This window comes from Gossypium raimondii, chromosome 5 (genome assembly GCF_025698545.1).
Source record: "Gossypium raimondii isolate GPD5lz chromosome 5, ASM2569854v1, whole genome shotgun sequence".
Lineage (NCBI taxonomy): Eukaryota > Viridiplantae > Streptophyta > Magnoliopsida > Malvales > Malvaceae > Gossypium > Gossypium raimondii.
Window position 1 is genome coordinate 20,095,309 of NC_068569.1, and position 20,522 is coordinate 20,115,830.

At 32.1% G+C, this 20,522-nt stretch overlaps 1 protein-coding gene across 1 annotated transcript; it reads right to left on the bottom strand.

Moving 5' to 3' along the window:
- Positions 1-402: 402 nt before the first annotated feature.
- Positions 403-13,527, bottom strand: LOC105770413 (kinesin-like protein KIN-7C, mitochondrial). Its single transcript, XM_012591609.2, has 26 exons — positions 13,085-13,527; positions 12,882-12,979; positions 12,430-12,519; positions 11,435-11,487; positions 10,921-10,986; positions 10,786-10,839; positions 9,369-9,428; positions 9,056-9,134; positions 8,747-8,814; positions 8,169-8,231; positions 7,928-8,032; positions 7,416-7,520; positions 7,118-7,225; positions 6,882-7,028; positions 6,414-6,596; positions 6,055-6,225; positions 5,553-5,789; positions 4,634-4,774; positions 4,415-4,540; positions 3,813-3,863; positions 3,671-3,718; positions 3,301-3,582; positions 2,425-3,153; positions 1,503-1,592; positions 1,144-1,204; positions 403-580 (listed from the first exon to the last, which is right to left on the bottom strand). The coding sequence occupies exons 1-25, from the start codon at positions 13,348-13,350 to the stop codon at positions 1,184-1,186; spliced, it is 3,441 nt and encodes a 1,146-aa protein (XP_012447063.1). The 5' UTR covers positions 13,351-13,527; the 3' UTR covers positions 403-580; positions 1,144-1,183.
- Between the last annotated feature and the right edge of the window lie 6,995 nt (positions 13,528-20,522).

A 20,522-nucleotide genomic window follows, 5' to 3' on the forward strand; every position in this document is an offset into this window, starting at 1 on the left:
CTATTCATATGCAATATATAAAATAAAATAAACACTCTTTTTCTACGTAAAGCAATTATATTAAAGATTTTCAACAAACATGTGCAGACAATTTTGATATTTTAGAAAAGAATTACCCTACAACCCAACTTCATATTATGATACTGTAGTAATTGGAATGTCTCCAAATGTGTGACCCAAATCAAGAGTACAAAAATATCATAGCTACTATCATATACAGTACAGATAATACATGTACTTACTTGCTCGTAGAGATACATAAGAAATTTAGAAATCGAATTATTTTCTTTATTTGCAACCTACAGGGTACAAATTGGGTATTATCCCAAAATACAACAGCTAATAGCACACTAATATTTACTGCAGAAGGAATTAGAAAATAAGTAAAATAACCAACCCACCCCCAAAAAAAAAAAGAAAAAGAAAAAAGAAAAGGGAAAAGCTTTCAACATTTTCTGGCATTTCTGATGTAAGTTAGCCAGGGAAAGATGCATCTGCAATGGTAGTTGATACACCAAAAGGATTTCGATCGAAAGGACAGTTCGGTTAATATTTCCATTATGTACAGAATACATTACACCTGTGCATAGCATTCAACAAGATGAGCAACCATGTGATCCACCAGATTTGATGCAAAATGATTTACCAGGATAAATAGAGATACATTTGTTGGAGAACTTCATATGATCCCTATTAAAATAACTAACCCCCAATCACGAGTAGTTTCTGGGTTTTAAAGATAGATTTATACCATTTCTGGGTTTTAAAGATAGATTTATACCGTTTCTGGGTTTTAAAGACAGATTTATACCGATCTCCTTGATCGACGCACACAAAAGGAAGTACATATTCCTCGAGCCTAGAGGTGGACCTTGACAAAATAAAATAATAATAATAACAGAGACGGGAAGGCTTAACTACTCAATAATGTAACCACAACACGTTTAGAAAATTAAAGAGAGAGGATATATTTTATTTGACGTAAGATTTTTCATGATTTAAGAGCTCAATTTAGTTTTAGTTCAGCTAGGCAGTTTGTACATAATATTGGCTCCTTCCTTTCCTCTTTTAGGATGCATGAAGTGGTCAACAAAGTTCAATTAAATTTGCAGAATAAAGAAAAGAAAATGGATATATACTCACCGTGATGGTCAGATAAATGCATGGTTAAATTCTGCATACCCTACAACATAAAATTTGCACACTGCAAAAGTAAAAGAATCAAAATTACTAAAAGAAAAGAAATACCATAGAACTTATTTGAAGCATTGAAATTAGTTATGATACAGAATACTGCTAAGTTTTACATCCTCATTTCAGCTCCTAAATGCTTAAATTGCTTAAATTGCTTGTTGGTAATACTAAAACTGAACATTCAAAATGCCACTGGATGAAATATGAATGATAATAACAGTTCAGCTATATGTTGCTGTAAATGAGAAAAGATGGCAATTTATTGTAACATAGCAATATTTTAAGAAAAGCATAAAAAAAGATATAACCTTTGCATGACAAATTTTCGTTATAGCCTCAACATGAAAATTCTTCAGTTCTTCGAGAGATGTAACATCTAAACCACTGATATCTTCACCCTATAGAAAATAGTTGGTTAGTTTAGATTCATAACTTTTCTAAGTTGCAACTGGATGGAATTAAATGTCTACGGATATATTTACATATACACATCATAACCAACTTAAATATAATCAAATGCAACAGCATAGAACAGATATAAGGTATAGCTTAAAGTACACAAACAAAGATGCATCTCAAAAGTCTTCAACTAACAGGCCTCATATACCTATTAATTCAGAAAAATGAAAAATTGGTCCTGAGATGTAGATCAGCACATGAAATCTGAAAACTGGCATTCGCTGGCGGATTAGTTTGTAGACCAAAAGCAGGCTTACAGCTGAAACTAGGCTAGAAGGCCAACAATTTAATACAATTGATAATTCAACGTTCTACCAAGTGATAACATTCTATTCTTGGTCATTAAGTTTGAGGTAGGTTGATGCTTAATATAATGCTAAAAGCTAATTGTTTGCTTTAATCGACAGTACTGCACTCATATACAAGTGTTAAGTGACGTCATCCACAGCGATTAAGTTTGAGGTTTGCAGTGGCCTTATATTGAGGCTGTCGACTTGATACTGAATACTCATCCTATTCCAGGATCAATTTCCATTAGAACTGTGCCTATATCCCTTATAGATTCCTCACTGGTTTGGACAAGTCTTACATCCCAATGATAAATCAAACACTAATTTTATACTCATACTAGAGCTGGAAAATGAAACCTTAAAAGAAGGCAACCAAAAAGACAGATCCATAGTTGAAGAAAGAAAACAACCACAATAAACTGGTACGAGAAAAACATGCAAGTTCTGATTTCTTCAAAACTAATCTAGAGAAACAGCATACCTTCATTCTGGAAACAAGCCTTTCTAGTTCTTCACATCTTCTCCTTTCTTCTTGATAGCAAGCTCTTAACTCTTCGTATGTTTTCATCCCATGTAAATTTTCACAAGCTTCTTCCGGTTTCAATAATTTAAACGAGTGACCATTGGAAGGCAAAGGTCCATTTCTTTCTCCTGTTTGTGCGATACTTGATGATATGTCCTCCACATTAACACCAAGTTTTCTCATCTTTGCCACAAGCATCCACATGTTTGCCAGCTCATTTTCCAGATGTTCCTCGTGCCTTTTTGCTTCATTAATTCTTCTCCGCAAATCACCTTCCATTAGCTCTCTCTCAGATAATGCAGCTTCCAGGGCAGCTTCTCTTTGGTTCCTCATGCTAAGTTCTTTCTGCAACTCCTCTATGAGAAGTTCATCCTCTTGTTTCCTGTGATGTGCCTCGGGCCAGGCACCACTCATGTTGTTTTGTCTAAAATTATGCATAGTCCTCTGACAACAGTTGGATCTACAGCGGGCCTCTTTTGCGGCAGCCAGTTCACCTGTCAGTTTAGCATTTTCATAAGAAAGCCTGGTTACTTCTTCAGCTAAGTTTCGAAGTTCAACTGCAGCTGCTGCCGCCAACTCTTTTGCATATGAAGCTTCCTCTGCCAGCTTATTACTGTGAACTTCAAGCCCATCCTTCTCTTCAGCTAATTTCACCTTCTCTTGCTTCAGGCTCTCTATCTCAGCAGCCTAAGAAAATGAAAACAGGTTAAAAACATCAGCAGAAAACTTCATGGAAGAGTAATACACCACCCTTAATCAAATACTGAACAGAAGTAGCATAGTTAGTTCAAATTTTGCTTAAGATGCCAGAATTAATAATGAAAAAGGAATTACCTGAATAAGAACTTGGGAATTCAAAGAGGTACATTTGTCACACTCTTTGGAGTCATCCTGAGAAAATACTCTATTCAAGCTCATGACACTAGTTGGTGTATTATCATCACCGTAAGTTTCTTCACATGAACCAATTCCATTCTTCATTTTCTCAAAAAATTCTTTGGAACAAGTTTCTTCTGCCACATTATCTGCACTTTCTTGTGGATTCCTGGAGCTTTTGTTCTTCAGCTGTTGCCTTAGTAGAAGAATAGTTTCTTGCATCTCAGAATTTTCTGCTATCTACTAGGAGAATCAAATACTATCATTAACAATATGAACTCTGAAATAATAAAGCACGGGGAAGGCAAAGCGGACTTAGAAATTCTACCTTCACTTGAAGTTGCTCTTGAAGTACCCTATTGTCTGCTGATTTAATCTTTCAATACAATTCCATCACAATGCACTCAAATTAGTAAAGTATATTTGACATTTAAATACCATTTGCACAACCAAGTAATAGGATAACAAACCTCAAGTTCGAAAGTTTTCTCATTTAGGTTTGTTGCAAGCTTCAAAAGAGCCTACATTAGAGATTAATAGACTGAATCAGCAAGAAAGAGCAGCCAAGAGGAGGGAGAGGGGGGGGGGGGGAACTTAACAGAGAATGACCTACAATCAAATGTGTTGTTCTTGCCTACTATACCACCCGCTACCCAATCCCCAACAAAGCATTAAAAAGAAAATAGTAATTTATTTTTCTATTTGGTCACCAAAAGTCAAAGCATGTAATTTATTATTTTTCTTTTTGAACCTCAATATAAATAACTTACAGTAAGACAGAACAAAGTTTTATTGAAACTTTCAAATATAAAATGGGAAAAGTTGAAAGATTGCTTGAAAATATAAAGTGAGAAAGAGCTCTTTCAACAGAGATCTTCAATCTCAAAAGCAGTAGTTATTTGCACCACAGGATGGTTAATATAATATTACACATTTCTTCTACCAACTAATATAAAGGTTGTGGTTTAATTGGAAAAATCCAAGCTGGACAATAGGAAAATTTGTCTTCGCAGTTCAGTAGCATCACCCAAAAATTCTGAGATAACCAACACTTCACTTGAAGCATGCTTACCTGCGACATTTCAGCATTATTTGATGTATGTGGAGCCTTCCCAACTGATTCAATCATTCGTTGTTCTAAAACTCGTATTTGATGCCTCTTCTCATTGATTTCACCCTTCAACTTCTGCATTTGCTCCTGTATTAATCAGTATGAACTTCATAAGCATCGACTATTACCAATCAAATTTAGAATTTTGCAAAAGGTGCAGAGTTTATTAATGTAGCTCACTCTAAGCTGTGAATTTTCGGGGCTGCTTGCTGCTTTCTCTGACAGCCTTTTTAGAGAACTAATAGACAATGCAACTTCTCCAGCTAGCATTTTCATCTGCTCCTGGAGAAGATCCATTTGATCTGTAATAGTGGTTCCACTCTGGAAAGTGTATTCAGCTCCCAGTTAATATAATGTTTCAATCAATAAGTTATCCCATAGCACTTGTTTATATGTTTTCCACATAACTCCCCAACACAAGCAAACAAACTATTATCTTCACTGAGTATGAGAGCAAAAAGAACTTATTAGAACTTAAGCAATAGCTTAAAACTATAAGGACCAGAACCAAACTTTGCCAAAAAGAAATATTTCATTAACATTCGAAAATATAAAACATTGGCAAGCTACTTTTAAATACCACAATGTCAGATAGGTCTTTCCCTAGAAAATCTCTAACAATTTTAGATGTACATAATTCTAGCAGTACTATCCATAATCATAGCACAAAATGGTAGAAGGCAGTGAACTCAAGTAAAAGCATGTCTTAGTCAATGCACAAATGCAGAAATTCTAAAAAAACAAATAAAATAGAAACGCAAAGTACCAAATATGATCATACAATCCCAATACTTGGCAAATAAGCAAAACACTAAGAGTGAGTTTGGATGGGCGATTGGGTGCGGTGCGGTGCATTTAGCTTACTTTTTATCTCACGCTACAGTATCGCTACAGTATCTAATCTCACCGCCACCGCTGTTTTTACACTAACCGCAGGTAAACGCATCGCCCATCTAAACTCACCCTAAGTAATATAAGTTCATTAAATTAAACTGTTTAAAAAAAAATCTTAAGTTCCAGAAGCTTCTTTCCATGTAGCATACTAGCTATCTTGGAATGCTTACATATAAAACAAAACAAAAGTGATTGCAGTTCTTACCGGAGGCAAACGACCTCCAACAGTGGCACTAAACAAATCACCAGCTTGAGTTCTTTCTGGAAATGAATCAACAATTGCAGGATCATCTCCTCTCCTGCTAACTGATTTTCTCCGTCCATCCTTCATATCATTCAATGTAACTTTGTCTTGCAAAGATTTTGAACAAGATGCAGGAGACCCACTTGCTGAGCTCCCATTATCAGCACTGGGAGACATTCCAGCCTGATTCTCAGGTTTCTGCAGGGGAAATTTCTCAAACATTGTTTGATCTAGTTTAGTTTGTTGAATAAGTATAAAATCAATGAATGTTGGAAAGTTTGAATAATTGAGTTGATAAGATTGAAGCATTTGAAGTATTTTAATCCTTATCTCTGCTCAAGAAACATAGATAAAACAGAATGAAACAGAATAAGTGCATTTTTCAACTCTGATCCATAGATAAAACTCTACCTTCAATCCATGCTAAAGAAGAAATAACAGGAAGTTATATATCAGAACCTACTCTTAGTTTAAACCAGCCAAGCATTCCGCGCCTCCTGTTCCTTTTATAATCTTTAACCAGCTCATCCAGATTTGCAACATCATCCCTTCCTTCGACGGAGAGCTCAGAAGCACAACTTCCAGCATCATCATCAATCATGTATTCTCTTTTCCTATCTGGCAAATATGCTAGCTGCATCACCAAATACATCTAACATAAATTTCAGAAAATAATACCAAGGAACTCAAATTGTCAAGTGAACCATACCACTGAAATGATCTACTGCAAAAAGCCTCTACTATGAACACTATATCTAAGATTGCAAAATACTGAGGAACTATGGATCATGCTATTCATGCTCAAAATGAAAGATCACACACCTCATCTTCACCAAAAGAATGCCTCCGTCTATGTCTAGACCTTTCAGGAATGCTTGATGACATGGAATTCTTGGTGGAAACCAATATTAGTTTAGTTAACCGCTGAATTCTTCCCATCAAAGCTGCCTTTGCTTGTTCTTCTTCCTCCAATCGCGACTGCAATTTGACCTGACCAGCTTCCAGCTGTGACACCAGAAACAAATGCGTGTTAGATACAAACAAGAAGTGACAGATACCTCAATAAAATTAGCTCTTTTGGTGTTTACAGGGCTAAATTACACAATTTTTATTTTAATTGGATAACATCATGTTAATAGGAATTAAATACTACCAATAATAAGTACACTCCACAATGAGAATGATTCTGTCAAGGTCTTGGCTAAATATCAGCAATTTTTACATTAGATGGAGCCCATAGTAGAAACATCCAGTATAACTATCAAAATTCATCAAGGAAAAGTGACAAACCTGAAGCTTTAAATTAACCAAATCATCTTGTGTAGTCGCAGCCGTGTAAGGTCTTTCCGTCATCCCTTGCCTTAGTTGCTCAAGTTCATGCTTTAAAGAGGAAATTTCCTTCTGGTACTTTTTTATAAGCGACTTCTCATCCATAATCTAAAAAGGTAAAGAATATAACGTACATGGCAGCCCAACAAAGCCTCATCCAACACCACAAACATATAAACAATAAGCCTAGCATTTACCTTATTCTGGGATGCTTTGATTTCTACATGCTTACTTCGATGGGCAAACTTCAATGTGTTGTGTGTTTCTTCGCCGTTGCTAGAGGCAGGTGTCACGGTGCAGATAAGCTGCAACAATGATGAGAATAGAAAGAATATTGATAAATGCTTCAGCAATACAATCATAATGATAATAAAGCAAATAATGGACACCACAGCAACATTATTATCAAAAAAGGGGAAAGTAATAACCAAAGATCTCGCAGAAAATACCAATAATAGCAATACTTAATTCCCTGTGATGATAAATTGAACTTACAGAAATCCGTCCACGGCCACTAAGGGATGACTGCAATAAACGGGTAAGCTTGGAATCTCGGTATGGAATATGAGTTGCTTTTCCATCCGTCAATTTAGAAATTACCTAGAATGAGAGACAATTAATAAGCAAAAAGTCTTGAAACAGATGATCAAATTTGCACCAAGAATATATGCCCAGCTCACAAGTACTAATACAGGCATGGTAAAAGATATGCATGGTTGAACAAAATCTTCAAAATCATGCAATGACGAGTTCAGAAGTCGATCAATTTAGCACGCAGCAATAACTAGCATTAAAGCAAGTGTAAATCAAAATGGAAATGGTCAAAAATAGTTCATGATAAGATTCATAATTACAAGTAAACTGCACAATATATAGATATGTAAGATTAGCATCTTACAGCCAAGGGGAGAAAGGGCAGCAATCATGCAACTAAGTAGAATTGGTTATAACCTAGTCATCTAAAAGAGAGAGAGAAGAGAAGACCAAAAAGAGAAGTGATTTCATACAGTTCCTAGAGTCAGTAAACTTTTATTTATATATGAGCCTTCTTTTCTCCGCAATCCAGTTGTTTCAGCTTTAGAGCTTTCAGATCCAGCAAGATCAATTAAGTTCTGCAAAAATAAAAAGAATCCGGTCATATTTATGTATAGATACCAATACCAGGATGTTTGTATTAAAAAAGCATCACAATCAGCTAAGTTCAGTCGATATCCTAACTTCTATCAATGAAATGATTAAGGTAGTTACCAGTTGGGATAGTGTCACATCTTCATCCCCATTCTTCTCTCCACGTGGACTGCTTTCAATAGTCTGATAGTTAACAGAATATTTCAGTAAAGTGAGACAAGAATTAAGAAAAAAGAAAAGAAGATGAACAAACACAAAAACACCTTGATCAGGAAATAACTATTATGGTTCTTAAAAATTTAGGGGCAGGCTCATCAAAGTGATACGATCATTCATGATGATTGGTGGTTTTGAAGAATTGAGAATATCAAATTCAAAAAGATTTATCCAAGAAAATAAAAATAGAATTCGTCTAGAACAACCACGAAAAAACTTATATAAACCATATATCCTCTTTCCTTTTCAAAATAACCAACAAAACACATTAACCTCCATTCTACTCTGTCACATTTGGAACCACAAAAACCAGCCGAGCTAAATCTCTTTATTTCTATAAAAGATGGCAACAAAAAATTTTGCTACTTCTAACTTTATTTAATACAGAATTGTATAATTTAAGACATTCTGCTTAAATAAAGGTTTGAGCTTCTAAGACATGAGAAATTATTATGTTTTTATTTAAATAAAAGATTAAGTACCAGGGTGAATATAGTGTGACTCCGACTGCTAAGAAGGTTGAAATTATTAGAACCAACGTGCCTATGTTCTGTTACATCAGAAAAAGATGTTAATGGATAGAGAGTAGAAATGAGAAAAAGAAAGAGCAAAAATAATCAGGAAACCATAAAAATTGATGATTAAAAGAAAGTTCCTACAAAGAAACATAAACAGTGGTATACAAATGAAAGCAAAAGAAATCAAAATTTGGCTAAGAATTGGCATGTATCAAAGGAGGAATGTTCTGGTATAAAAGTGTACTAGAATACAGAAAGCGAATGTTAGTATACCTTCTCCAGTTGCTATCAAGGAAAGAGCATGAGCAGGAGATAAAACAACTTCTTCTTTGATTCCCTCAACATAAGTTCCCTGCTCAAGTTACACGCCACAAATTAAAATAAAAAATATTTTAAGTTCTGAGCTGTGATATAGTTTGCATCAGTGTATAAGTTGAAAATAAATCTAACACAAAGCAGAGCATATGCTTGATTAAAGACAGATACATTAGACAAAGAACAAGAAAATAACAAATTCTACAGAAAATTATGGATGATACAAAAGACATGCATATAAGGAGTGAAAAGTAGAGAAAAGGTAGATCACCTGAGCATCCTCTCTTATCCTTAGGTTCTGACCTATTGGATCAAGTAAATCATTGATAACCTGGTGACCAAATAGTGCAAAAGTAAAAGGTTTTGTTAACAGCAACCACCAAGCAAGAAGTCAGAAGAACATTTATGTAAAATGAGCAGCACAGGACATGATGCTCCAGGGAACCATTGAATATAAAAATCTGAACAATAGGCAGACTAGAATCAATCGATTATGATTACAGCAGAGCTACAGTAAAGATCTTCACAAAATTATTTACTCTCTTCAATTCACGAATGTGGTCTCTAGTCTAAATGAACTCTTTTATACAGAATAAATAGCATGGTTGATCTAATCATCGATGCCTTACCTGCTTGCACCTTTCCTCCCAAACTAACCTTGTCAAGAAATTAAAAGAAACTAAAAAAGCAAGTAACCATAGTTTAATGCTTACCCTTGGAGTTGCTACATCTAATTTAATAAGCAAAACCTAAAATAAAATAAAATAAATTTGAATCCACATGAAATGATGCTCCAAACTTACTAGATATTATGAAACATATGACAACCTTGACAGTATCCAATTTCAATCCAAATATTTACAACACAGATCAAACACTTATAGCCTGTACCCTGGCTTTAGGGCGTTTGGGCATGATATGAATGAAGCTCCTGTTCTGGTTTCACTAAGGGACAAACTAGTGAATAAATGCTTAGGGGAACAACAGTGGTGCGATTTCTTTTTTTTTTAAACTTCGAGTGGGTGTCAGAGAAGTCTGTGAAGTAGTTGCTTTTAAGCAACCTCTTCGAACAAGTGAAGAAGAATATTGTCTTTGTTATACCGCTTTAGAGCTAGATGTCCCCAATTGTCTGCAATATAGCCTATATAAGAGAAAGAGTGACATTCTCACCAGCCCAATCACTTTTGACTATCCCAATGTCAAGGGTTCAGCATCCAGTCATAGTTGATCTGACCTATCTATCCTACTCATTGGGACTTGGTGTGAAATTGAGCAATTAAGCGTTGGCTCTAATACCACTTGGCACAAGCCATTAATCTCTTCCCAAAGGACGTGTCCAATAGAACATAATCTTTCATTTCCTACCCAATTTGGGATTAATATCCCCTGCACTAATGGTATCCAGTACCTATTATCATGCTTAAAGCTTACATAAACTTCCTTTCAAACTTGATAGCAACATGAGGAGACAACAATAACATCCTCTACAACACATATAAAGAAAACTTAATTGCCTTATGGCTACATCTCTATGTTTCTTTTACCTCCTAGAAACTCTCAACTAAAAGCCAACCAGCATCAACTCTTACTAGTTTAAAGGAAAACATGTTGACCAAGCCAAGCCAAGCATGATAAATTGAGTGGGGAAAACATAAACTTCAAAAAATGAAAATAAGACCATGACTAACCTCATTGTAAATCTCAAGATATGAAACCCGAAGAAGAAACTCCCGCTCAGGTGTCTAAAATACAAAAGCAAGGTTACTCAATGAAAGGATATTGTCTAAAAACATAATCAGTCAAATGGAAGATCAACCAATTACCTCTTGAATGGTGGCAAATACATCCTTAACAGCTAACGGAATGATTCCAGGTGACTTTTGCTCACCCTAAATCAAGAAATAAAGTCAACATTGCACCATAATACTTGAGTAGCAAAAATAGGATAACCATGATACATCAAATGGAAGTCCCCCTGCCCAAACCACCAACCTCAACGATTCCCCCTATGCTGATATATAATCCTCAACAGTAAGGGACTTCATTTATTACTAAAATTCTATTCTCTGATAAAAGTTAGAATATTAGAATTCATGCATATTCAAGGTATATACACAAGTTATAGAGCTTCCTTAAATGGTCATAATGTTTGATTTACTTTCCAAGAGATGAAATATTCTCATTCAAGTCATTACGCAAGCATCCGACATCCACCTCATTAATCAATCACCAAAATGAAGCTCTATACCTAATACAAATCATTGTCATGTTATATATACAACTTATTGGGCACAAATGAAAGGCGAGAAGTGACAAAATCTCTTGTTCAACACTTACATGCATTGTATGAGTCTTTCCACTACTCGTAACACCATATGCAAAAACTGTGCCTGCATGCATGAGATCAGAGAAATAATTATCATCTAACAATTCATCGCATAGTGAAAATTAGTGTAAAGACAGCCTACTCTCATGTAAACTATGTCACCTTCCAATTTGTACCAAGTTGAGAAACAAAAAAGACTTCATGTTATAACCAAAACCTTCCAAATGAGAGCTAGTGCTATGTTATCGCTTTTTACCACTTCATAAATTCAATTCTTAAAATACCTAAAGCAGTTGAGTTTTGCATATGAAGATTGAACTTTCTTGATTGTACATTGTATAGCAAGTTTAACATTGATATCCAAAATTTCAATATTAAAAATTTAACAACACAGAATGTATTAGGTTAATCTTGCAACATAAAGAAAAAAGCCCTTACATTAATCCAGAAGACCATTGCTTCACCTTTAACTGACTTAAGTTAATAACAAAGCAATATTCTAGATAAAAGTACGAGAATTTGGGTCCACCATTACAAAGCAATATTCTAGATAAAAGTACGAGAATTTGGGTCCACCATTCTATCCTCCTTTAATTTTCTGAAAATTCAAAGAAAATGGGCAATTCTTTTTCCTACCATCCTTCTCAAAATTCTTGGCTGTTGGCTTGAAACTGAAACAGATGCAAAACATAGAAGGAAGAATATTACGCTTCATCAATTTGAAATTTTAATGAGATGGATCCTGTTCAGCAAGATTTATTGTGTATTACCTAACTCTGTTTTCGCTTTTCTCACCAACTTTGGAATTAAAATTCATAGAATTTGATACTATCTTACTATAACTTTCATATAATTAATGTTTTAATGGGTCATTCACATTTAAGATATCCCACCCATATGTTGCAATTGAACAGAAACAGTCATAAAACACTCAACTCATAGAAGACCTCTATCAATATTACTTCGAACTACAGTGAAATTAATAGCTAAGGATAAAGAAAGTTACCATTTATCCCTTGCATGGCACCACTTATAACATGCTGAGCAGCAGCATCATATACATGGCGCGTGGTTGTTGCCGGGCCAAACACTCTGTCTGTAATATACGCATGAAAATCAACTCAGTAAATCAACAACCATGAGAAGTTTCAACAAGAATAAACAAATGTGGTACATGTTGAAGCTCAAGAATGCTAACCCCATTAAATTTTCAGAAAACATGAGCCTAATGTATGACATAAACAAAATATAAGGATCTAAGCAGCCAAAAATGCATATTAAACAGTTCATTGTTGATTCACTCAGTGCAGCAATTTTAGTAACGGACTACAAATGAACCCAATAAGAAAATGAATCAAGAACTTTCTACCAAAGTTTTATTGTTACTTCAATAAAAATTATAATCACACTCAGAAAACCCCCAAAAAGAAGAAAGGAAAAACAAAAAGCTTTACTAACCAAAGCCATAAGCAATAGAAGGATTGAACTCGTTCCTTACTGTAAAGTCCCCTTCTGCATACCACGCTATCTCGTCTCCTTTATTAATTTCCCTCGGACTGATGGAAAACGGAGAAAGCAAATCAAGTAAAAAAAAAAGCTTCCCGACTGTCACCAGCAGCTAGGTAATGGACAAATAGAAGGCAGCCACAGAGAGAGAGTACCTGAGAGGACGGAAACGAACGGTGACAGTAACATTTTCTTTAGACTTGGAAGACTCGAGGCGTTCAACGACGACAGTGGACGGACTTGGGCCGGGGTTGGGACTAGAGGAAGTAGCTGGAGACGAGGAGAGCCTAGAAGGAGGACGAGACGACGTCGTTGAAGAAGGAGTCGCCGGACGACCGGTCGTTTTAGTGGAAGGCGAGGGAACGGGAGATTTGCGTGAACGGAACGGCGAGATGGAGGAACGATTTGACCTACTAGACATCTTCCAAGAGAACCGGAAACGAGAAAAAGTCAACGGAAAGTCAAAGTTTAGAGAGAGAGTAGAAAACAAAGAAGGGAATGCCGGCGGCGAGAGTGAGAGAAACGATGGTGCCGCCCTTTAGCTGCGATGTTTTTTCTCTTTCTCCCCCATCTCTCCCTCCAAAACGAAGCTTTAATTTTTAACTTTGTGTTTTTTTATTTGTCTGATTTTTTTTAATTTGAATTGTCAGATATGCCCTTATGTCAGATGTTGTTGGGTTTTGAAATTGAAAACTTTTTGTCCGCATCTCTTTTAAAAAAAAAAGTCTACCTAAAAGGTGGATTTGATGAATACCAAAAGCTGCTTTACGAGGAGTTATGCGGTGGGTTTTTTTAAGGAGAGCATTATATGAGTTTTTGTTTATAATGAGAAATTTATGTTTGGATTAAATGTACATTGTGTTTATTTTCGGTGATAAAAATAGTAGTGATTGTGAGATTAATTATTGTGGTGGTGAAATTTAATACTATAACGGTAAGATTTGAAACAATAGTAGGGTGTGCGTTTGGATTTAAATACAGCTATAGCGGTTAGGTAAGAATATAACATAAGTATTAACGATATTAGATTAGAAATGTCAATGTATCTATAATACAATAAATAATTATATTTATATTTATATTTATATTTATATTAAATAATATAACATAAATTAAAGTTATATTTTTATAAAATGGTAATTAAAATAATAAAATCATATACAATAAAATTTAAATATTTTAAATTATATTCATAATAAAATATCAAAATATTTTATAAATTATATTTAAATAAAATAATGAAATATAAATTAAATTGTATTTATACTAAATTTATAAATTAAAATTTAAAAAAGTAATTTTATTAACAATTAAATTATATTAAACTTATGTTATGTGTATTAAATAAAATAAATAATAAATGAAGAATTGGAGGGGTAAAATAATAATTACCCTTGTCTTTAGACTTCTAAAGCAGTCCAATGGAGCTCTTAACTCTAGCGAATATTTTGGATTACAGTAAGGTGAGAAATGCTCACCGGTGTGCTTGCCAAACACCTCAATTGGAGCTGCATTTTAGTTCAATTTTTTTTACTCTTTAAATCTCGTCACACTGAAGCTTGCTAGTGATCCAAATGGGCCCTTAGCATTGTTTTTATTTTTTATTTTTGTCAATTTAGCTTTTTTTAATTAAATTTAGTGATGAAGCTTCAAAAAAAAGTAAACTTATTTTTAATAAAATATCAATTAAAATATTAATTTAATAATATTAGTGTTACAAATGATGTCACGATTTATATACACTTCATGTTAACATAATATTGTTTATCTTATAAATCACGTCAATAAAGATTTTAATATTTATAAAAGTATTCAGTAAACATAAATAATAAAAGTTCATTTAAAATGATATGAAATATATTTGAACTAAATTGATCAGAAAATATAAATATTGAAGACTAAATTTGGTATTATACCTTTTACCAAAACCTTTGTATTTGTATGGGTTTTTATGTGTTAATTACATATTAACACAAAAACATTACTGGATTTTAGAATAAAATGTGCCTGATCCAATTATGCTTAAGTTTCTTTTTGGTTATCTAATTTTAAAATTTTAAAATAGTCACTTAATTTTTTTTATTAGCGATAATAATGTGCCGTTTGGTTAATTATGTAAAAACTTATTATATATGTTTCGCAATAGCTAAACATAAAATAAAGAATAATTAGTATAATTTTAAACTTGAAATTATAAATATAAGTAAAACTCTTGTTAAAAATAAGATTTCTTCAAAATAAGTAAAAATTGTTATTCTCTTTGCTAAGAATAAGTTATAGGAATGGCTGAATATTACCAATTGAATTAGTTTGTTACTAACTTACATATTAAAACGTGTGTAAAAATAATACTCTAACTAAACGTAGCATAGGTGTTAAATAGAAATGTGAGGTGATAGTTCAAAAATTAGTGTAATGACAAATTTAACCTTCAACTTTTACCTATAGAGCCGAATTGATATTTTTTAAATTAAACCTAAACACTATTGATTATCTCAAATTGATCATAGTTCTAAAAATTCATAAAAATATAACACATAAATGTTTAAAATATATTACTACGAAAATTTACTTTTTTCTCCTCCTTCACCACCACCATTGTTTCCCCACCCCACCTCCTCCTCCTCCACAATTTCCGCCACACCCTCTTCCCTTTAATTCAAAAAATTGTGGGAGATCAAAGTTTTAGCTTCGTATAATGATGATGTTTAAGAATATTGTGATGGATAATACAAGTTTACTACTAAGAAAAAGAAAGAGGGAAAGAATATTAGTAAAGACACAGGAGATTCAAATTTTTGCATTATTTTTTACAAAGCTTTTGATGAATAAAAAAACAAAAACAAATGGCTATTGTTGAAATTTATTGATGGAGATGCCTTTATCATGGAGTTCTTTTTTATAGTGTACACACATATCAACTCTGAAATTTGCAATATGTGTTATTCTCTCTTGTCGTGGATGTTCAATATTTATGGTCAATGTTATGATAAAGCTGGTAATGTTTGCGAGGAACAGAAAGGATTGTAAACAATATCTCTTGATGATTGTGCTTTTATTGATTATGTGCATTGTTTTGTTCGTTGACTACGGCCGGCTCTTGTTAATGTATCTTAGGAGGGACATTATGTTAGTGAATTATATTATCAATTTTGCTGATGTCTCTTGCAAACAACATGAAGAGATACAAGCAGTTTAAGAAGGTACAACTGCACATGTGTCAACTATTGACGAGTTTAAGAATATTGGCAAAAGTGTCAATCAAATTGAGACTTTGAATGAGTTCTCATTTTTATTATATATGCAGATTTATAACCACGCTTAATGCAACTTGTTTGGTGTCTGGAACAACTAAAAAAAAGGATTCGCATATTCTCAATAATGAGATGTCAATGATACATCCAAGTTGATTCAATTATTTGAATTCATTTTTATCATGCATTTTTATTATTCATATATATATATATATATATATCACCTTAATCTATGCAACAAAAGTCCGAAAACAATGTAAAAGCTATACACTTGATTTTTAGTACAAAGATGTTAATTTAGGATTTAAGAAAAAATGGTTGGAACTGAACTTAAGTGATCGAGTTATCATTTTGTGGGGGAAATAAATGATTTTGGGTGTTTTTAGTGTAAATGCGCAACATTTTGACGGTAGATGAAAAATAATTAGTTTTTAAATATGATAAATTAACTAATTTGCTTAATGTTTATTTTACAACAATTAAAAAGAAAATAAGCAGCATAAAAAATAATAGCAAAAATTAATCGACACAATAGATATTTGTTAACACAATTCAGAGCCAACGGTTCTACGTTTACGGAGCAATGTTCAGTAAACGGTTTTATTCAACAATTGTCTAGATCATCTATTGGCTTAAGCTCAAATTACCCTTATATAGAGAAGTAATTGTTGTCCCAATACCAACTACAATTGTCACAAATCAAGCACCAAAATATCTCACAACACAATTAATAAACTTTCTAAAGAATGCTTAAAAAGAAATCATAAAATAATCACAATAAAACAATAAAAATTTTAAATGACCAGTTAAAAACTAAAGAGTCCTAGAAAATTCTCTTCAATAAACATGATAAATTTAAAAGAAACATTATGTACATAAATGGAAGCAAAGAAAGTGAAAAGAAATGAATTAAATGTATTATTTTAAGAATAGAATGTTTTATAATTATTAACGAGAGAAAATTTAGAGATTTTTAAATACTAAAATTATCCTATCAGTTCAACTCAAATACCAAAATTATCCCTATTGATATTTTTTAGATAATAGTGAATGGTTTTTCCTTTTTACCTTAAGGGCTTCATTGATTTTCTTTTATTACAACTTTACCTTTAAAATTGGCATCTCTGTAGTTTTTATTTATTTTTATTTTTTTACGAGCATCTTTCTAGTTTTTACCATTATATATATTAATGCCACATTTCCAATTTTATATAATCACACAAAATAGAAAAATAAAAACATTACAATTCCGTAAAAAATTACTCAAAACAAAAAAAAAAGCATTAAATGAAATCTTAATAGATTAGAATATTTCATTTATAACGACTTCAAATCCCTTATAAATACCTTTGCATTAGAAGTGTTTGTGGATTGGATTGGGTCCAATTAAAATTATAGGTCCAGATCGAAAAATAGTCTAAAATTTTGCCTAAGTCTAATCTGAATAAAAATGTCAAAATCTGAGTTTGGCCCAACCCATATTAAATTTGTTATATAATTTTTTAAATACAATACATCAAAAGTACTACAAACATTAAAATAAATGTTTCCTAATAAATTGAAAATAAATTTTTAAAAATATGTATATTTAAATAACGCTAATACATGTGCAACTTAACAAGCAAATACCTCTAAAATAGTAACAAAATTAACAATAAAACAAGAGTTATACAATAACAACAAAATAGTAGCAATATAACAGTGAAATAGTAGCAAAGTAGTGAAAAAAATAAAATAAAATAGCAACAAAAATTGTAGTTTTTTTACATATCCAGACCGGGCCCAAGCCGAAAAAACCTTATTCGAAGCCCATCTTGTTTTCTAAACGGGCTTTATTTTTTGTCCAAGCCCATTTTTGGGCCTATATTTTTACCCGAACTCTCCTACTTTTTGGGCAGACTTCCGACCCGACCTAACCCATGAGCAAGTCTATTATGCATATTCAAAGAGATTAGATTAGAATAAAAAATTTACATATAATGCTTTTGTAGTAAGATTTCATCATTGTTTTTTTTTTTTTTTTGTAATTATCCGTTTACATTCTTACTATATGTTTCTATGAATATCATATTTTTAATTATAATTATATTGTCAATTGAGTTTTAATTGGTATAGGCATTGTTTCCAATGTAAGACATGAGTTTAAGTGCGTTAAAATGCATTATCTTTCTGTTTATGAGCGGGGAATAAAGTTATGAGTAATTCTAGACATTGTGTAAAAAAAAAGATATAATCAGAACCAATAATAAAATTGTTGAAAAAAATATTTACGTGACTATCTTATTTTTTGCATCATTTGTTATTATATGTTCAAAACTTTTGATTTATAATTTACGTTTCAACCATGGAAAGTGATAACTCATTCAAAAAATTTAGAGTTGTGGGTGAAGACAAAGTAATCAACTTGCACTTTGAAGATAAAAGGTCATTTGAAGCAAGCCTTAGGTTTATACTAATGTTAACATTGTAGTATTTTTCTTTTTAACATTTGACATACACCATTTTTTTACTTGCTTCATGAATTTTTTTAAATATTAATAGTTACACAATTTAATTCCTCTTCCAAATTTATTGTTTTAATTACTTTTTAAAAATTATTATATTAGTTCCTATTAATTTTAATTGTCACATTTAGTTTCAAATAACGGCTTAATAGTAATTATGAATTTTAATAAAAATTTAAAATATTAATTAAATCTAATATTGCTTAAATATTTATTTTCAATCATTTAATTTGAAAAACGTTACGTATTTTAAATTTATTTTTAAATTAATAAATTAATGAAATTTAATAGATACATATAATAAACTCATACATAGCACGAGATAAAAATTAATTATCGAATAAATTAATTTACATTAAAAATCAAAATAAAGTAATATATGAACGTCATCCAAATATTTAACACAATTTATTATAATTAGATAAAAACAATGTGAAGAATTGATTTCAACATTTAATCTTTAAATTTGATAATTTTTGGGTAAACTATGAAAATGGTATTTCAATAATGTTTTTATTGTCACTCAACTATTAATTTTTTATTTAACCACTAAACTATTAAAATTAATTATTTTAGTCACTTTCAGTTATTGTGGACATTTTTATTGGTCTAATAACAAAATTAGTCCTCTAATGTTTACACATTTAATCAATTTATCTTAAATATAAAAAATTAACAAATTTAGCTTTTAATGTACACAGTTTTGTCATTTTAGTTCAATTCTAAAAAATAAAAATCTAACTATTAACATTTACAAAATTTGTTAATTTAGATACCAATATTGATCATTATTGTTACATCCGTTAAAAAAAGTCAGAACCAATGAGGAAGTCCCACATCACCATATAATTAAAATCTAATTAAAAAATTATGTTAATATTAAATAAAATAAAAATATTCCTCTTCCTCCCTCACCCCGTCCCTCTCCCTCTCCTTCTCCCCCTTTCCATCTTCTCCATTGCAATTCATTTAGCTAGAGGGACAAAGCTCGCTTTAGCACCCGCCGTACTTGCTAGTTTTTGTAGAGACTTGTGTTTGTTGAAAGGTGCAATTACTGCTTCAACCAAAATGGGGAAAGAGGAGGTGTTTAAGCTTACCCTTGGGTCGCCATTTCATCAATTAGCTCAGGTTTGGGCTTGGGAGAGATTTGCTGGGCTGAGACAAAAACCGAAAGGTGAGCCAAGGTTGGTTCAATGGCATGATGTGAGGAAAACGGTGGGAGGTATTTGTTTTAATTTTTTAAATATTAATGTAGTTATTTTTATTTAATACTAATATAAATGTTGATACATTTTTTTATTTAATTAGATTTTAATAAAATGGTGATGTGGCGCTCCCTAATTGACTTCAACTTTTTTTAATAAACTGTAATGACAGGGGCTAATTTTGATTACGGAATAAAGTTTAGGTACCTGGTTCGATTAAAAGAAAGTTTAGACATCTAACTTAAACAAATGACAGTTTAAGGGCTTCCTATTTAACTAAGCCTTTTTAATATTTAGAAGAAAAATGATAGAATGTGTAAATATTAGAGGGCTAATTTTATTATTAGACCAATAAAAAAAGTTCACATAAACTTAGAGTGACTAAAATATTTAATTTCAAAAAGTTTAGTTATTGAATAAAAAAATTAATAGTTGGGTGATCAAAATAGAACGAAAAGCATAGTTGGGTGATCATTTTTGTAGTTTTCCCATTTTTTCAACTTAGGCATTGAAACTTTTTTGGGTTGACATTAGTCTTTAAATTTGACAATTTCTTTTTCCAATTTTGATATATGTGATGATATAGTATTTTGAGATTGTGCCATGTCATTGTCTAAAATTTTCATTAAA

Excerpts from the sequence above, each read along its gene's own strand:
- LOC105770413 (XM_012591609.2), bottom strand. The coding sequence starts at position 13,350 with ATGTCTAGTAGGTCAAATCGTTCCTCCATCTCGCCGTTCCGTTCACGC. Across the intron at positions 8,033-8,168 it reads ATGTGACACTATCCCAACTG|AACTTAATTGATCTTGCTGG; the intron begins GTAACTACCTTA and ends TTATTTTTGCAG. Across the intron at positions 4,541-4,633 it reads CCGAAAATTCACAGCTTAGA|GAGCAAATGCAGAAGTTGAA; the intron begins GTGAGCTACATT and ends TGATTAATACAG.